The 19,231-nt window shown below is 40.1% G+C and overlaps 1 protein-coding gene and 1 long non-coding RNA gene across 7 annotated transcripts; both read right to left on the minus strand.

Moving 5' to 3' along the window:
• Window positions 1–2,529: 2,529 nt before the first annotated feature.
• LOC149388687 (uncharacterized) lies at window positions 2,530–6,529 on the minus strand. Of its 6 annotated transcripts, XM_089621955.1 has the most exons (3): window positions 5,145–6,529; window positions 3,398–3,525; window positions 2,530–2,778 (listed from the first exon to the last, which is right to left on the minus strand). In XM_089621955.1, exon 1 carries the CDS (start codon window positions 6,512–6,514, stop codon window positions 6,026–6,028), a length of 489 nt encoding a protein of 162 aa, XP_089478081.1. In that variant the 5' UTR covers window positions 6,515–6,529; the 3' UTR covers window positions 2,530–2,778; window positions 3,398–3,525; window positions 5,145–6,025. The 6 variants fall into 6 exon arrangements, with proteins under 6 accessions (XP_089478081.1, XP_089478086.1, XP_089478084.1 ...); XM_089621960.1 differs by lacking the exon at window positions 3,398–3,525; XM_089621958.1 differs by lacking the exons at window positions 2,530–2,778; window positions 3,398–3,525 and adding an exon at window positions 4,403–4,705.
• A 6,244-nt stretch (window positions 6,530–12,773) lies between these two features.
• On the minus strand, window positions 12,774–14,306 carry LOC149388688 (uncharacterized). Its single transcript, XR_016300604.1, has 2 exons — window positions 13,516–14,306; window positions 12,774–13,131 (listed from the first exon to the last, which is right to left on the minus strand). It is a non-coding gene; the product is annotated as an uncharacterized LOC149388688 (long non-coding RNA).
• Window positions 14,307–19,231: the final 4,925 nt, after the last annotated feature.

Below are 19,231 nucleotides of genomic sequence, written 5' to 3' on the forward strand. Positions count from 1 at the left end.
ACAATGACTTAATCAGTTTACATACTTTCCTCTCTTGCCCATGTGCAACACAACCCTCGGGTTGGTCCATGTAGATCTCTTCTTCGAGATCACCATTTAGGAAAGCAGTTTTCACATCCATTTGATGGATTTCAAGATTGCGCAAAGTGGCAATGGCTATAATCAATCTTATAGATGTTATTCTTGTCATGGGAGAATAAGTATCAAAATAGTCAAGACCTTCTTTTTGTCTATAACCCTTAATTACAAGTTTCGCCTTGTATTTATCAATTGAGCCATCCACTTTCATCTTCCTTGTGAATATCCACTTAGAACCAAGAGTTTTACTTCCAGGAGGAAGGTCAACTAGTTCCCACGTGTGGTTATGCATTATCGAGTCAATTTCACTTCTTATGGCATCCTTCCATAAGTGACCCTCGACTGAATTTACAGCCTCTTTATAACTTAGAGGTTCTGCCTCTAACATATAGGTAAGGAAATCAGATCCAAATGACTTCTCCACCCTAGCTCGCTTACTTCTTCGAGGTTGTTCAGATTCTATCTCATCCTCGGATTCCTCATCAAACTCTTGAGATATTTCTTCTATATTCTCAAATTGTTGATTTGAAGAAATCGGTTCATCTTCCTTAGTCTTATACGGAAATACATGTTCAAAAAACGATGCATTTTTAGACTCAATAATAGAACCTTTGTGTATATCAGGATTCTTAGATTCGTGCACAATAAAGCGATAAGCATTGCTATGATGTGCATAACCAATGAATACACAATCTACTGTCTTCGGACCGATCTTCATCCTTTTAGGTGCGGGAGCCAAAATCTTGGCCAAGCACCCCCACATTCGCAAGTATTTATAGGAAGGCTTCGTTCCTCTAAATAATTCAGACGGGGATTTATCCTCTTTCTTCCGAGGTATCTTATTCAAAAGATAATTCGCAGCCAAAATGGCTTCCCCCCACATTTCTTGTGGTAGCCCCGAGCTTAGCAACATTGCATTCATCATCTCTTTGAGAGTACGGTTCTTTCGTTCGGCAACGCCATTCGATTGAGGTGAATATGGTGGAGTGACTTCATGAATAATTTCATGTTGAGCACAAAACGCACCAAATGGTTCCACATATTCACCTCCACGATCACTACGCACCATTTTAATCTTTTTCCCAAGTTGATTCTCAACTTCCAATTTGTACATGGTAAATTTCTCAATTGCCTCATCTTTGCTCTTAAGCAAATACACATAACAATACTTCGTACTATCGTCAATAAAAGTCACAAAGTATTTGTTACCACCTATCGTAGGCATGAATTTCAAATCGCATAGATCGGTATGGATTAATTCAAGTGACTCACTTTTCCTTTCAACACTATGAAAAGATGTTCTCGTTAATTTGGCTTCAACACATATCTCACATTTGTGTTTAGAATCAATATTAAATTTTGGTATACAATCCAAATTAATTAATTTGCGCAAAGTATCATAATTCACATGACCAAGTCTACCATGCCACAAATTAGATGACTCAAGCATATAAGCAGAAGAGGAAGCATTCTCATTATTATTCTTGCCAGTAATGGCGATTACATTCATCTTCCACATATTATCTTTGATATAGCCTTTACCCACATACATCCCATTTTTACTAAGAACAATCCTTTGAGACTCAAAAACCATTTTAAACTCATGGTTACAAAGAAGAGTTCCAGAAATAAGATTCTTCCTAATGTCAGGCACGTAGAGAACGTTGGTGAGCTTCATTTCTTTCCCAGAGGTCATTTTGAGGATGACGTGGCCAATCTCCATGACGTCGGAGGTGGCCAAATTTCTCATGAACAGCTTCTCCCCAGTCGGGCGCATGTCGAGCGAGCAAAACGCGTTCTTGTCGGAGCAAACATGGCGGGTAGCACCAGTGTCTAACCACCACTCCTTCAGGTTTGAGTCTACCATGTTTACTTCGGAGACCACGGCGACGAGAAATTGGTCATCTCCTTCGGTCTCGACGGCATTGGCCTCACTCTTCTTCTTCTTTTGCGGCTTTCGGCAATCCGCGGCGCGGTGACCTTCTTTGTCGCAGTTGAAGCACTTTCCAACAAACTTTTGTTGGTTCTTCTTCTTGAAAGCAGCCCCTTTAGCCCCAAGCTTGTTGGCGGGCTTATTGCCTCTCGAGCCTTCACCATGCTCGACGATGTTGGCTCTCTCGGACGTGGTTTTGAACCTCTTGTCGGAGCCACGGTTGTCTTCCTCTATGCGAAGGCGAACCACCAAATCTTCAAGACTCATTTCCTTTCGCTTGTGCTTCAGGTAGTTCTTGAATTCCTTCCAACCCGAAGGTAGCTTCTCGATGACGGAGGCAACTTGGAAAGACTCGCTAATGGTCATTCCCTCGGCTTGAATCTCGTGAAAGATAAGTTGCAAATCTTGCACTTGACTCACGTGTCACGCCCCGACGAGTCGTTTATTTAAATGAAAACACGTGGAAATTTTTTTTTTTAAACATAAACGACACGACGTCGTGACAAACCTTTCGTATCTACACACAACACCATCGTATTGACTTAAAGTCTACATGCATAAACGACATAGTGAAAGAAACAATCTACTTGACCTCTAGGTCTTAGACAGACTTCACAAAACATAACCATTTTCACAAAACATCATTCAAAACAATTTCTTATTAGGCCCATCAGGTCAAAATAGCCCATATACGAAGTCTCGTCTACGTGGAAGCACTCGCCAGTCAACCCGCTACCGTATAAACATCTTTTAATCACATCCCTCACCTGTATCACAAAAACGAATGAGCTAACGCCCAGTAAGCAGAAACAATGCATATGATATGATTCACTTTAAAAACTCAAGCAAGTTTTTCTCATCTTTTCTTCTTCTTAAATCTCTTCTTAATTGCGCGCAAGGTGTGTGTTGTAAACAGTTCACTCAGGTCCTCTCGCATACATGCATGACTAACGCCGCAGCTGTAAGGTGCCCAGCACTATGACATACAGCCCGGAGGTCGCAACCATAAGGTGCCCATCACTATTCAAATGGTCCGACGTGACCATAAGGTACCCAGTACTACATACGGTCAGCTCTTCGAAGTCATAAGGTTCCCAGAACTATTCAAATGACTCGATCCTTCGTGAGACCGATCCTATCTCGCGAAGTTGTGGCTAGCTCCCCGATCCTAGGAGTTAGCTGACCATTCATGGACGATCCACAACGCACATCCTTCTTTCGAAAAACCTCGTTTCTTGTAAAACTCTTTTCCATTTTTAGATGAGATGCATATGAATGCAAATGCAATAAATGCAAACATCACACAACATATCATGTAAATGCAAGCATATAAGGAACACACACAACACATTGTTTTTGTGATACAGTTGAAATGTTTCTACTTACCTGGATACGATTCTTTCGAATCCCGAATCCTTCTCTTCCAACAGAAAGAGTCCTTTCTTTACTTCTCGTAGCTTCGTCCACGTAATATCCTTACACTCGCTGCTATCCTTGTAGCAATCTGGACTTATCTATAGAAGAGAAAGATCGAACATGGAGCGTACTCAGTATCTCATCCCTCGACATACTAACGTACATACTTCTACTGGAAAGAGAGCTCATAAGGAACGTATTCAAACGTCCTCTTAGTCACGCTACTCAGAGCATCTCAAACACGAGCAAATAAGAACACATGAGAACATAACAGAGATGCAGAAAAGAATCGATGCCTAAAGATAATAAGATCTTGACATAACTTCTCTGACTTAAGCTAAGAAACGTCTCATACTATACGACCACCTATTCCTTTGACTGGGCAAGACCCACTACTTAGAATAGGTTCCCGAAGTCGAAACTAAAAGAAAAGAACGCAATAAGAAGTTATTACTAACAATCTATAGCATACCGAAGTTATATGAAAATAACTTAAAACGATACTTTTCAAATATGTTCTAGAAAATATTTTTGACTTGTCTCTTTTTATTGACAAGTTATAACCATTTGAGAAAAATGAAGTACATAACGTAAAAATCTTTCATTTAAAATAAACCAAGTCGTTTATTTTAAATATCTAACCATATATAAATAATCTTGGATTCGATTTAATAAAATGTTTATGAAATAACCGAACCCTCGGTTCGTAGTCGAACCGTTCTTTTATTTCTATTTTCGTGCGTAAATAAAACATTTCTCGTTGATATTCTTTTTTTTTCAAATTAAAAGAGTCGAGCTTATAGTCGAACTCGATTTTTAATACTTAAGTAAATAAGAATACTAAATAATTATTTGAATAATCAACGAGTTTAATAATGATAACATACTAATTTCTTTTTCTTAACAACATATATCAAACGGGTTTGACTATAAAACATAATAATAATAACGTACTAACTCGAGCACGAGCACAACTTAATCAAAACTTCGTAACTAACTCGAAAAATAAACTACTTAATAACGTCTTAGACTCGAGTCGGAACTCGGGAAATTTCGACTCGTTAACATTAGGCAGAGACTCCCGTAAACAGCCCCCCGAGAGCCGCCACAGCGTCGCTGCCGTCCCTGGCCCAACAGCTCGCTCCAACCGAGCCGATGAACCACGCTGACCAGCCCCGTTTCGTTGTCGCTCGCGCAGCACCTCCGCCAATCTTCGGACAGCCTCCTCGCCGTCCCGAGCCGCTGCCCCGAGCGCTGTTCAGCCTACCTAAACCGAGCCTAACTCTCGACGAGAAACTCGCAACAAAAACGACTTAATAATTCTATAACAAATCTGAAAAAAACATATATCACACTATAACCCATAATTCCTAATAAACACACTTCTCAGATTCTAATCGTCATCACAAACAACTTCACATCATTTCGATCCGAAACACAACAACAAAACGCTTAACAATTCCAGCCAACACAACACTAACAGTCTCGAATCATCAACAAAAACTTCAACATACCATCACAAAATCTCCAGCCAACCACACGGCCAACTAACACACCCAAAACCCAGAATTTAATCCAAAATCAAGGTTCTTAGGATAATAAAACACCAATTCGAGCACCAAACCAATTCAAGGAGTATCAAACACGTTCATAATTGAAAAGCCCCAAATTCCAACCCTAACTTCAAAATCAAAACAGGGCAAGAACGAATTCTCACCTTACTTCATGAAATTGGGTCTCCTCAGCGCTCACTCCCTCTTTTCCCGGCGTCTTTCTCGGTCCGGCGTCCTTGGCGTGCTCGCGGTGGCTCACTTCCTCTCGGTCCGAGCGTGCGCGTGAGATTTGGTCTCGGTGGCTTGCTGTCGGCCAAGCTTCTTCTTCCTCCTCAAACTCTCCTCCTTCACTCACTCTCTCGCTCTCTCGCTCGACCTCTCTTTCTCTCCCTCTCTCGGTTCTCTTCTTCTCCTTCTTTTTCTCCTTCTTTTCTTTTTTTTTCTTTCGGCCCTTTTTTTTTTTTTTTTTTTTTTTCCTGGTTGCTGCTGATTCTCTCGGCCAAGTGATATACATCACTTAAGAAGAGGTTTCTAGACACCAATGACGTGGAGAAGATAGGAACAAGTGAAGAAATTTCAAAAATTCTCATTTGACCTTCTTTTCCCCCTTTTTATTTCAAATTGGTCCGAAAACATAACAATTTAGTCCTTCCTTGTTGCACACAATTCCTTTTTAATTTTATTCTTTTCTTGAGAGATGGAAAATATAACGAGAAAATTAGTCCAATAATTTTCTATCGAATTCCTTTAACGTAGAAATTAATTAAGATCGTTAGAATTTATTTTCACGTTCACCATCCTTCTTAAATTCGTGAAAATATTCTAAAACCTTATCGACCTTAATATTCTTAATTTTCCATTCTCGATTGTTTTCTCGTTCCTTCGAGAAATTCCTTAATATTATTCCCGTAACTCTCAAGGACTAAAATTTTCAACGCTCAAGTACTTTCAAAATCCTTTTGTTGACTTTTTATTTATTATTTACATAAATAAAAGTCGGTATCTTACATCCTCTCATCCTTATAAAAATTTCGTCCTCGAAATTTCATTCTTCAAACAGACCTGGATACTTGAGCTTCATTTCATCTTCTCGTTCCCATGTAGCTTCCTCACTTGAATGATTTCTCCAAAGCACTTTCACAAGCTGAATTGTCTTATTCCTTAGTGCCTTCTCCTTCTTATCGAGGATTTTAACTGGGAGTTCCTCATAACTCAAATCCACCTGTAGATCAACAGGTTCCTCCTCCAGCACGTGAGAAACGTCTGACACATAGTTCTTTAGCATGGAAACGTGAAACACGTTATGAACAGTTGACAGATTTGGAGGGAGTGCTAACATGTATGCAACCTCTCCAACCCTTTCTAGAATCTCAAAAGGACCTATGAATCTTGGGCTCAACTTTCCCTTTTTCCCAAATCTCATGATACCTTTCGTGGGTGAGACTTTGAGAAATACCTTGTCTCCGACACTGAACTCGAGTTTCCGTCGCCGTTTATCTGCATAGTTCTTTTGACGACTTTGAGCTGTTAACATTCTACCTCGAATTCTTTCAACAGCTTCCCTAGTCTTCTGCACAAGCTCAGGTCCAAGAAACTTTTGTTCTCCAACTTCATCTCAATGGACTGGAGATCTGCACTTCCTTCCGTACAGTGCCTCATACGGCGCCATGTTGATCGTTGAATGGTAGCTGTTATTGTACGCAAACTCTATCAGAGGTAGATATGTATTCCACGACTTCTGGAAGTCCATCACGCACGCTCTCAACATATCTTCCAGGGTTTGGATAGTCCTTTCTGATTGCCCGTCCGTCTGTGGGTGAAAAGCTGTACTAAAAGATAACTTCGTTCCCAAAGCTCTATGAAGACTCTTCCAGAACATCGAGGTAAATCGGGAATCTCTGTCCGATATAATAGATGATGGCACGCCATGGAGCCTTACTATCTCCTTGATGTACAACTCAGCGTACTTATCCATCGTGTACGTTGTCCGAACAGGAAGAAAATGCGCTGATTTCGTGAGTCGATCGACAATAACCCATATAGCATCGTGTCCTTCCCTGGTCTTCGGAAGTCCAACCACGAAATCCATAGTGATTTCCTCCCACTTCCACTGAGGAATCCTTAATGGTTGCAAGGTTCCGGCAGGTCGTTGATGTTCCGCCTTTATTCGCTGACAAGTTAGGCATTGCTCAACAAATTTCACCACATCATTCTTCATTCCAGGCCACCAGTAGTGCAACTTCAAATCCTTATACATCTTTGTCGTACCTGGATGAACAGAATATGGCGTTTTATGAGCTTCGGTAAGAATCTCCTTCTTCAAATCATCGTCCTCTGGAACACAAAGCCTTGTGTGGAACCTTATTACTTCATCCGAGGACACTTGGAAATCCATTCTTTTCTGAGCGCCCACTTCAGTGCGTATCTTTTCCAAATAAGGATCCGAAAACTGTCGCTGCTTAATCATTTCTAGCAATGTAGGTTGCAAAGACATAGCCATTAGTCTTGCAACATTCCCTTCATGAACGATTTCCAACTCAAACCGCTGCATATCCATCCTCAATGGCTTTTGAGTTACGATTAAGGCCGCAACCTCCCCTGTCATTCTTCTACTCAATGCGTCGGCTACGACATTTGCTTTTCCAGGGTGATAGTTAATCACACAATCGTAGTCCTTTACCAGTTCCAGCCATCGCCTTTGTCGCATGTTCAACTCCTTTTGCGTGAAAAAGTACTTCAAACTTTTGTGGTCGGTGTAAATTTCACACTTCTCACCATAGAGATAGTGCCTCCAGAGCTTTAAAGCAAACACTACTGCTGCTAATTCCAAGTCGTGAGTTGGGTAGTTCTGCTCATACTCCTTGAGTTGACGCGAAGCATACGCGATGACTTTGCCTTCTTGCATCAGCACACACCCCAATCCATACTTAGAAGCATCCGTGTATATCACAAATCCTTGCGATGGTACCGGAATGGTAAGTATGGGTGCTGATACTAACCGTTGCTTTAGCTCTTCAAAGCTCTTCTCACAAGCTTCAGACCACTGAAACTTTATGTTCTTGCGAGTCAAACGTGTAAGAGGTGAAGATAACTTCGCAAATCCTTGTACGAATCTCCGATAGTAACCTGCGAGACCCAAGAAACTACGAATTTCGGTTGCGCTTTTAGGTTGAGGCCACTTGCTAACCGCTTCGACTTTAGAGGGATCCACAGAAATCCCTTCCTTTGAGACAACATGTCCAAGAAACGCTACATGCTCAATCCAAAATTCGCATTTCTTAAACTTCGCATAGAGCTGATTCTCTCTCAATCTTTCCAAAACAAGCTTCAAATGCTCTGAGTGTTCTTCCTTCGTGCGAGAATATATAAGGATATCATCAATGAAGACTATGACAAACCTGTCCAAGAACTCCTTGAAGACTCGGTTCATCAGATCCATGAAGGCAGCAGGGGCGTTCGTCAATCCAAACGACATAACTAAGAACTCGTAGTGCCCATATCTTGTCCTAAATGCCGTTTTCGGGACATCTTCTGCCTTGATCTTCAGCTGATGATAGCCACTCCTCAAATCAATCTTTGAAAATAACACAGCTCCTTGCAATTGATCGAACAAATCGTCGATCCTTGGTAGTGGGTACTTGTTCTTAATGGTGACCTTGTTAAGTTCTCTATAGTCCATGCACAGCCGCATCGTTCCGTCTTTCTTCTTGACAAACAAGACCGGAGCTCCCCACGGAGAAAAACTAGGACGAATAAAGCCTTTGTCCAGCAGCTCTTGTAACTGAACCTTGAGTTCCTTTAACTCTACTGGAGCCATCCGGTACGGAGTTTTGGATATAGGAGCAGTTCCGGGAATCAAGTCAATAACGAACTCGATTTCTCTATCCGGTGGTAATCCAGGCAACTCTTCAGGAAAAACGTCCAAGAAATTTCTAACAATAGGAACATCAGCTGGATCAACCTGTGGTTTAGCTTCGGAGTCTACCACACTAGCTAGGAATCCCACACATCCCCCGTCCAACAGCCTACGCGCCTTCATTGCTGAGACGAGAGGCATCCTTACTTTATTAGTGTCCCCGATATACAAGAACTCCTCCTGATTGGGTGGACTAAACGTCACTATCTTCTTTCTACAATCTATGGAGGCATAGTGTTCAGACAACCAATCCATTCCTAGGATCATATCATAGTCTTGCATGTTTAGCACGACCAAATTCACATATAACTCTCTCCCATCCACCATAACAAAGCAATTCTGAAGTACTTCGTTCGAGTTAAGCAACTCTCCTGATGGGGTCGAGACACTATAGCGCACATATAGCTTATCTAATGGGTTTTCTAACTTCCTAGCATACTTCGTTGATATGAATGAATGTGAAGCTCCAGAGTCAAGTAATGTATATGCAAGGATGCCGCATATTAACATCGTACCTGACACAACAGAAGGATTCGCATCAGCTTCCTCTTGGGTCATTGCAAAGACTCTGGCTCTCACATTTTGATCTTCCTTCGGCTTGGTGGTGCAGTCCTTTGCAAAATGTCCCATCTTCCCACAGTTGTAGCACGCTCCGGGTCCGTCCATGCAAACTCCAAAATGATACCTTCCACACTTTGGACATTTGGGTTTTGGGGTTGCAGGGGTAAATGACTGGCCTTGGTTATTGCCCTTGAAGCGTTTTGTCTCCCATCTGCCTTGATTCTGCCCTCGCCCTTGAGCTTGAACCTCCTGGTTTCGTTTCTTATTACCAGTATTCCAAGGTTGCTGGCCCCCTCTATTTTGCGAGTAGTTTGGCTTGAAACCCGATCGATTTCCTTTCTCCAGTGCTTCCTTTTCTTTGGCCGCCCTTCTCCTTGCCTCATTTTCTTTCCGCTCTTCTTCGATTTTCTTCAATGATATTTCAGCCTTCGAAGCTCTCAGAACAACTGAAGAATAAGTCATACCTTCAGTTTCGCCAACGTAGACATCTCTAAAAATCTCCGACCTCAGCCCTTCCACGAAGTGCTCAACCTTCAACCCTTCAGTGCAGACCATGTGTGGCGCAAAGCGAGACAACTCCTCAAACTTTCGCACATATTCATCGACTGACATGTCGCGCTGCTTCAGATTCATGAACTCATTTTTCTTGGCTGCTCGAGCTGCTTTAGTGACATACTTAGTCTCGAACAACTCTTTGAATGCGTTCCATGTCATGGCGGTAAGGTCGTGCACCCGGACCATCGTATCCCACCAATAGCCCGCATTATCCCTCAGATAAAAGACCGCGCATGAGACCTTGGCCTCATTAGGAACCCTTGCGTAGTCGAACATTCTTTCCACAGTTCGAATCCAATTTTCAGCCGCCATCGGGTCCGCACCACCTTCAAATGTTGGAGGATTCAACCTCTGGAACCTTTCTCCAGCCGTCTCCAAGGCATCAGGTCTCGGTGGAGGTTCTCGCGCCTCAGCCGCGCGTCTCAGATCCCGCTCCAGAAACCTCTCAACGATTGCAGCGAGTCGTTCAACACGATCTCGCTCAGCTGGGCGTGTTTCTGCTCCTCCGCCAGAACTAGGTCCTCCACCCTCGGCCATAGTTCTTCAATCAAACCCTATTCACGTATAAGAAGCGTATCTCGAAGTCTTAGACAACAAGGTAAAAAGATTCTTCCAAGCTTCACGCAAGTACAACACTTACTCAAGCTATCACACTAAACTAAAGAGCAAGCTATAATCAAAGTTCATAAACAACTTACATGGTTGACGGCGCGTCTCCATTCGACGGTACTCGTATATGGACAGTCTACAGAATCGATTTATTTTGACCTGGGCTCTGATACCAAACTTTTGTCACGCCCCGACGAGTCGTTTATTTAAATGAAAACACGTGGAAATTTTTTTTTTTAAACATAAACGACACGACGTCGTGACAAACCTTTCGTATCTACACACAACACCATCGTATTGACTTAAAGTCTACATGCATAAACGACATAGTGAAAGAAACAATCTACTTGACCTCTAGGTCTTAGACAGACTTCACAAAACATAACCATTTTCACAAAACATCATTCAAAACAATTTCTTATTAGGCCCATCAGGTCAAAATAGCCCATATACGAAGTCTCGTCTACGTGGAAGCACTCGCCAGTCAACCCGCTACCGTATAAACATCTTTTAATCACATCCCTCACCTGTATCACAAAAACGAATGAGCTAACGCCCAGTAAGCAGAAACAATGCATATGATATGATTCACTTTAAAAACTCAAGCAAGTTTTTCTCATCTTTTCTTCTTCTTAAATCTCTTCTTAATTGCGCGCAAGGTGTGTGTTGTAAACAGTTCACTCAGGTCCTCTCGCATACATGCATGACTAACGCCGCAGCTGTAAGGTGCCCAGCACTATGACATACAGCCCGGAGGTCGCAACCATAAGGTGCCCAGCACTATTCAAATGGTCCGACGTGACCATAAGGTACCCAGTACTACATACGGTCAGCTCTTCGAAGTCATAAGGTTCCCAGAACTATTCAAATGACTCGATCCTTCGTGAGACCGATCCTATCTCGCGAAGTTGTGGCTAGCTCCCCGATCCTAGGAGTTAGCTGACCATTCATGGACGATCCACAACGCACATCCTTCTTTCGAAAAACCTCGTTTCTTGTAAAACTCTTTTCCATTTTTAGATGAGATGCATATGAATGCAAATGCAATAAATGCAAACATCACACAACATATCATGTAAATGCAAGCATATAAGGAACACACACAACACATTGTTTTTGTGATACAGTTGAAATGTTTCTACTTACCTGGATACGATTCTTTCGAATCCCGAATCCTTCTCTTCCAACAGAAAGAGTCCTTTCTTTACTTCTCGTAGCTTCGTCCACGTAATATCCTTACACTCGCTGCTATCCTTGTAGCAATCTGGACTTATCTATAGAAGAGAAAGATCGAACATGGAGCGTACTCAGTATCTCATCCCTCGACATACTAACGTACATACTTCTACTGGAAAGAGAGCTCATAAGGAACGTATTCAAACGTCCTCTTAGTCACGCTACTCAGAGCATCTCAAACACGAGCAAATAAGAACACATGAGAACATAACAGAGATGCAGAAAAGAATCGATGCCTAAAGATAATAAGATCTTGACATAACTTCTCTGACTTAAGCTAAGAAACGTCTCATACTATACGACCACCTATTCCTTTGACTGGGCAAGACCCACTACTTAGAATAGGTTCCCGAAGTCGAAACTAAAAGAAAAGAACGCAATAAGAAGTTATTACTAACAATCTATAGCATACCGAAGTTATATGAAAATAACTTAAAACGATACTTTTCAAATATGTTCTAGAAAATATTTTTGACTTGTCTCTTTTTATTGACAAGTTATAACCATTTGAGAAAAATGAAGTACATAACGTAAAAATCTTTCATTTAAAATAAACCAAGTCGTTTATTTTAAATATCTAACCATATATAAATAATCTTGGATTCGATTTAATAAAATGTTTATGAAATAACCGAACCCTCGGTTCGTAGTCGAACCGTTCTTTTATTTCTATTTTCGTGCGTAAATAAAACATTTCTCGTTGATATTCTTTTTTTTTTCAAATTAAAAGAGTCGAGCTTATAGTCGAACTCGATTTTTAATACTTAAGTAAATAAGAATACTAAATAATTATTTGAATAATCAACGAGTTTAATAATGATAACATACTAATTTCTTTTTCTTAACAACATATATCAAACGGGTTTGACTATAAAACATAATAATAATAACGTACTAACTCGAGCACGAGCACAACTTAATCAAAACTTCGTAACTAACTCGAAAAATAAACTACTTAATAACGTCTTAGACTCGAGTCGGAACTCGGGAAATTTCGACTCGTTAACATTAGGCAGAGACTCCCGTAAACAGCCCCCCGAGAGCCGCCACAGCGTCGCTGCCGTCCCTGGCCCAACAGCTCGCTCCAACCGAGCCGATGAACCACGCTGACCAGCCCCGTTTCGTTGTCGCTCGCGCAGCACCTCCGCCAATCTTCGGACAGCCTCCTCGCCGTCCCGAGCCGCTGCCCCGAGCGCTGTTCAGCCTACCTAAACCGAGCCTAACTCTCGACGAGAAACTCGCAACAAAAACGACTTAATAATTCTATAACAAATCTGAAAAAAACATATATCACACTATAACCCATAATTCCTAATAAACACACTTCTCAGATTCTAATCGTCATCACAAACAACTTCACATCATTTCGATCCGAAACACAACAACAAAACGCTTAACAATTCCAGCCAACACAACACTAACAGTCTCGAATCATCAACAAAAACTTCAACATACCATCACAAAATCTCCAGCCAACCACACGGCCAACTAACACACCCAAAACCCAGAATTTAATCCAAAATCAAGGTTCTTAGGATAATAAAACACCAATTCGAGCACCAAACCAATTCAAGGAGTATCAAACACGTTCATAATTGAAAAGCCCCAAATTCCAACCCTAACTTCAAAATCAAAACAGGGCAAGAACGAATTCTCACCTTACTTCATGAAATTGGGTCTCCTCAGCGCTCACTCCCTCTTTTCCCGGCGTCTTTCTCGGTCCGGCGTCCTTGGCGTGCTCGCGGTGGCTCACTTCCTCTCGGTCCGAGCGTGCGCGTGAGATTTGGTCTCGGTGGCTTGCTGTCGGCCAAGCTTCTTCTTCCTCCTCAAACTCTCCTCCTTCACTCACTCTCTCGCTCTCTCGCTCGACCTCTCTTTCTCTCCCTCTCTCGGTTCTCTTCTTCTCCTTCTTTTTCTCCTTCTTTTCTTTTTTTTTCTTTCGGCCCTTTTTTTTTTTTTTTTTTTTTTCCTGGTTGCTGCTGATTCTCTCGGCCAAGTGATATACATCACTTAAGAAGAGGTTTCTAGACACCAATGACGTGGAGAAGATAGGAACAAGTGAAGAAATTTCAAAAATTCTCATTTGACCTTCTTTTCCCCCTTTTTATTTCAAATTGGTCCGAAAACATAACAATTTAGTCCTTCCTTGTTGCACACAATTCCTTTTTAATTTTATTCTTTTCTTGAGAGATGGAAAATATAACGAGAAAATTAGTCCAATAATTTTCTATCGAATTCCTTTAACGTAGAAATTAATTAAGATCGTTAGAATTTATTTTCACGTTCACCATCCTTCTTAAATTCGTGAAAATATTCTAAAACCTTATCGACCTTAATATTCTTAATTTTCCATTCTCGATTGTTTTCTCGTTCCTTCGAGAAATTCCTTAATATTATTCCCGTAACTCTCAAGGACTAAAATTTTCAACGCTCAAGTACTTTCAAAATCCTTTTGTTGACTTTTTATTTATTATTTACATAAATAAAAGTCGGTATCTTACATCACGACCGTCTTATTGTCCACCATCTTGAACTCGAGGAAGCGGCCCACAATGTATTTTTTCGAGCCCGCGTCCTCGGTCTTGTATTTCCGATCGAGTGATTCCCAAAGCTCTTTAGAAGACGCCTTGGAACTATACACGTTGTATAGGGAGTCCGCTAGACAATTCATCACATAATTCCGACACAAATAGTCGGAATCCTTCCAAGCGAGAAACGTCATTCTCACTTTCGGATCGGTCTCGTCCTCTTGGAGAATCGGAGGATCGTCGGTCAAAAACCGTACAAGGCCTATGGTGGTCAAATAAAAGAGCATCTTTTGTTGCCATCTTTTGAAGTTCAAGCCATCGAACTTCCCCGGTTTCTCGGCCGGCATCATCACGGGAGGCCCTCGGACCGCGCCCGCATTTTGAACATGACCCGCGGGTCCGTTCACGGCCATAGCCGCCATCGATTGAACAAGACCCGCGGGTTCGTTCCCGGCCGAAGCCTCCGCTGAATTTTGCACGACAATGTTCGGGTTCGTGGCGTTGGTCGTCAATACCTCCATGTTGGAAGGCAGCGGGATGATCGGATTCCCCGACGCATCCACTCCGTTCACAATGTTGTTGTTGTTGTTTTCCATTACTACAAAGAAAAACAAACCAAGTTAAAAAAAAATTGTTGATAAAATCAACACAAACAATAAAAAAAAATATTTTAAACCTCCTTCCACGCCATGAATATTATAATGTGATTTTGGCCATGTGAATATTAAACCTCCTTCCACGCCATCGTGACTCCTATGTGGCGTCGACGCATTGAAATCCAAAGCCATGAATATTATAATGTGATTTTGGCCAACTTCGATCATTTCTTTATCTTATATTCTATATTATCCAATCCACTACTATCGCCAACTTGGATTTAACAAAAGTGCAATTCCGATTTTCAGAGCTGCGTTTCGGGCAACTAATTGATTCCCGGCACGTGCTCACCTGCGATGCACTTCGAGAATCGCAACACGCGTCCCTCGGTAAGGCTGCCACGTGTTCTACTGTAGCGCTCGCCTTTTAAATTATCTTGTTTCCATGCATATTTCCACTTTTTAGTTAAGACGAAGAGGCAACTTTCCGTTTAAAAATCATATCAGCGGCTGTTAACTTAAAATTAATTGGGTATCTACATATTAACTGATTTGTGTAAGAAAAATCATATTTATTAAAAAATAATAAAAAGATTAAAAAGTTTACTTAAATTTATCATTACGGAAATTAAGAGACTGTAACTCTGTGTTTCTTTAATGAAAAAAAATGCTACTGCTTTCTTTAAAAATAAAAGTTTCACTTTTTTGTTAGGTTGAGATATTTCATGTGTTATAACTTATTTCGGGTGTATATATATATATATGTATATATATATATATATTAATATTAATATTATCAGACGTACAATGATATCTTATTAATATAATGACTTTGTAGTACTATTACACGTTGTTGCTCGAGCTGGCTGGGACGTGGTGGTAGGAGAATCTTCGTTTTTTTATTGAATATATTTTTTTTTACTAGGGAGGGGTTCGAATTGAAAAAAGAAAAAAAAAATGTATCTGACGAGTATTTGGGACCGATTCATGCTATGATCATTTGTGTAGAAAACAATTGGATGAATGTGGCAACTTTTATTACTTAATAAAGATAATCTATTTGGTATTCTCCATTTATACTATTGATCTGATAAATATATAATGTAATTTCAGATAATTTGGCGGAAATATTGCCAATGGTGATAGGAGTTCAAGAATTCAATATTATAACATGTATATACGACAGTGCAATAATCTGGCTAAGTTGAAACATATGATTTGCAATGTCAAAAAAACGTAAACTCAGAAAATCATTACAGATATTAAAGACTATTAAATGCACAAATTTGAATACAAACCCAAAAACTCATTAGTATTTATTAAATTATTAACTACCCAATTTGAAAAATAAAATCATAAAATCATAAATCCAAAACCCAACAGTTATTACCCATTATTACTTTAATATGATTTAGAAGAAAAAATTTTAGAATTGTTGATGATGATCTTTGCGACGATCTTCGAACCCTAATCCCTTGATCTTCGGTTTGTGATTCCTACAATAAGAAATCCACGTAAAACAACAAAGAAATCAAAAGCCCTAATTTTTCAAACTCTAAATCGAATATAAAATGGAAAGCACTATTTTGGAGCCTTAAACGGTGGAATTTGAAAAATCGCACTTGTTTTTGTTGGCATGTTTCCTTTAAAAAATATCGACTGACTCGCGAAATTTCAACTTAATGTTTCGTACTTCATCGGAGAGGGAGAGACGATTTGGGAGAGAGATAGAGCGACTTCTCTCTTATTGGATTAACATAAACAAACCGATATGTGCTACAACTTATCTTGAATTTACCAAAATTAAATATAACCGATTTTTCTACGTACGTTAAATATATATATATATATATATGTATATATATACTACTCTCTAGTTAAGAGGATTTGACCACGTACATGCACCATATCAACGTGTGAATTAAAATAGAAAGTCAATGAAAATCAAATCTTCGTCTGTGAAAGTCAACGCTAGTCAACGTCATTAGTGCAGCACACCAACTTTCAGCGCGCCGTGCTGAATAACTCGAGACAAACCGCGCTGAATCACAACCATCAGCACGCCGCGCAGCCTCCTTCGCGCGACGCGTAGATCTAATTTTTGAAGAGTTTTCCCAAACTCTATCTCAGCCCGCCACGTCCTCTTCCTGTGCATCCCAGTGACTCCCAGAATGACAATTTTTAGTACCCGATTTTTGACATTTTTTAGCCTTTGCATCTAATCCAAATGCCCATATTTCTCCGAAAAACATCAATAAACCTATTTAAAGAGTCTTACTAACCTAAAAACACACTTTTTTTTTATTTTAGTTTTATTAAAGTTTTTGGCTACTTTTGAGAGCTTTTGGAAGAGATAAAAAGTGTTCTTCGACGGAAGCGACGCCTCCGATGAATCTCTTGAACTCAAATTTAATCGTTTCTTTCGTCTCTTCTTCTAATATTGTTGAACATCATTTAGATAAATATGAATTTGCTTTTGCTTTCATTATTTATTTTAATGCTTTTAATTATTCTGTTATATTTAGCGATGATTATGAGCACAATTATAAGCTAGGTTTCTTATGGGGTTGCGATGTAGCGGAGATTGATAATGGTTGGTGTTGTCATTCGTTCTTGGAAAATCCGAAACATTAAATTCAGTGCGACTCGCGTCGAATTCTGAATTCCGAGCCCCAACGGGCCGGGCCATTATAAAGCCCATCAAGGCCCAAAAAGAGCTAATGCCTATCTGAAACGGGCTTAAAATCCAAGTTCAAGCCCATCCGCGAAGAAGAGCACACGCCTTGCGCCCGCACCTACCAAATCACGCCGCACACTCCATGCCAAACGATCAGAGGCACCTCATCAACACCTTAAGCCCTATAAATACCCATCCTTAAAGAGGGCAAGTACACACACAATTATCTCTCGAGATTACTCGATTCCAGAGTTCTGAAACGCTGCCGAGAACCCTCTGCACTCCGATTCCTTTATCGAATATACAAATTTTCTAAATATTTACTAACGAATATCGGCCCCTACCTCATATAGCAATCAAACTAATGTTGAGCATCGGAGCCCATGTCAGCGGCATTGCCTCTGTGCCCATCCAAGCTTAATTTCTCTTCTACTTACTCTCAAATCTCCGCGACGAGCGAAGAACGCCTTCGAGCTAGAGGAGCAAAAACTAGTGACTTTCAAGTTTCTCCTAGTTGGCTTTGGTACGGCCACTTGGTCTGGCCTTGGGTCAAATCGCCCGAAGCATTAAATAGTTTTTCATTTTCGTGCGACAAAAGTTGGGGAGTTCGTGAGGGTTAGATAATACTCGTTTGTTTCATTATTATGGATTCTTGATATGAATTGTGCTTAATGTTTTCTAGTGCTTGATTCTCATTAGAGTTGTTCTCTAGGATTGTTTATTGCTTGAGAAAGAGTAAAAAATTGTGTTTTTGTTTATGTCTTCATAGTTGACCTAGATTCGTAGAAAATTTTGGTAATTATGTAAACGCTTGAACTCTCGTCGTATTGCGTGTAGTTGTTTTAATAAAATTAGAGGCTGAGGGGATAACAATCCGTTAACTACATAAATTTGCTAGAACACTCGAAAGAGGCTAGTGGATAATTTTGATAAAGTGAGATTAGCATCCATACAAGTAGATTTTGTTGTTTGAACCCGAAACCCCACGACCTAGTTAGTTTCGGTGAAATCATAACCTTTTTTTTTCCTTTATTGAAAATTCGTGATTATTCCTGTTTTTGCTTTATTTAATTTAATTATGTTTCAAAACTATCTCTCATTTACTTTTGAATCAATTCAAAAGTTAAAATAAAAAGTTAAATTTTTAGTTCTCGTGGGATCGATACTCGTACTTCACATTTACTATATTACTGGGGTGATATGTGTGTTTTGCGTATTCGATTTTGTCGTAATATATTTGTAATTAAAAATTGTGTTATGCTAATTTGATGTAGATGAATTGTTTGGTTTTAAATTTAAAGGTGGGAGATGGTGTAAAGTAAGGTACTGCGGCTACTGCCACATTAAATCAATTACTTCGGATATCACAAATTTTAACTAATAAACTTGGGTGATGTCAGATAATCGCATCCTCTCAAGATATTTTCTATTTCTGAACTTATTATGTTTTCAGTCTAAAACTTGCACCATAATTTTGTGATTGCATAGGCATTTTTTTTTCCAATTATAATTACAAAATGACGCCACTCAATAACGAGCATGCCCATATTTCCAACCAATCACGTCTCACTAA

The sequence above is a fragment of the Urtica dioica genome, chromosome 8, assembly GCF_054948205.1.
Source record: "Urtica dioica subsp. dioica isolate 48M chromosome 8, U.dioica_male_clone48M_v1_H2, whole genome shotgun sequence".
NCBI lineage: Eukaryota > Viridiplantae > Streptophyta > Magnoliopsida > Rosales > Urticaceae > Urtica > Urtica dioica.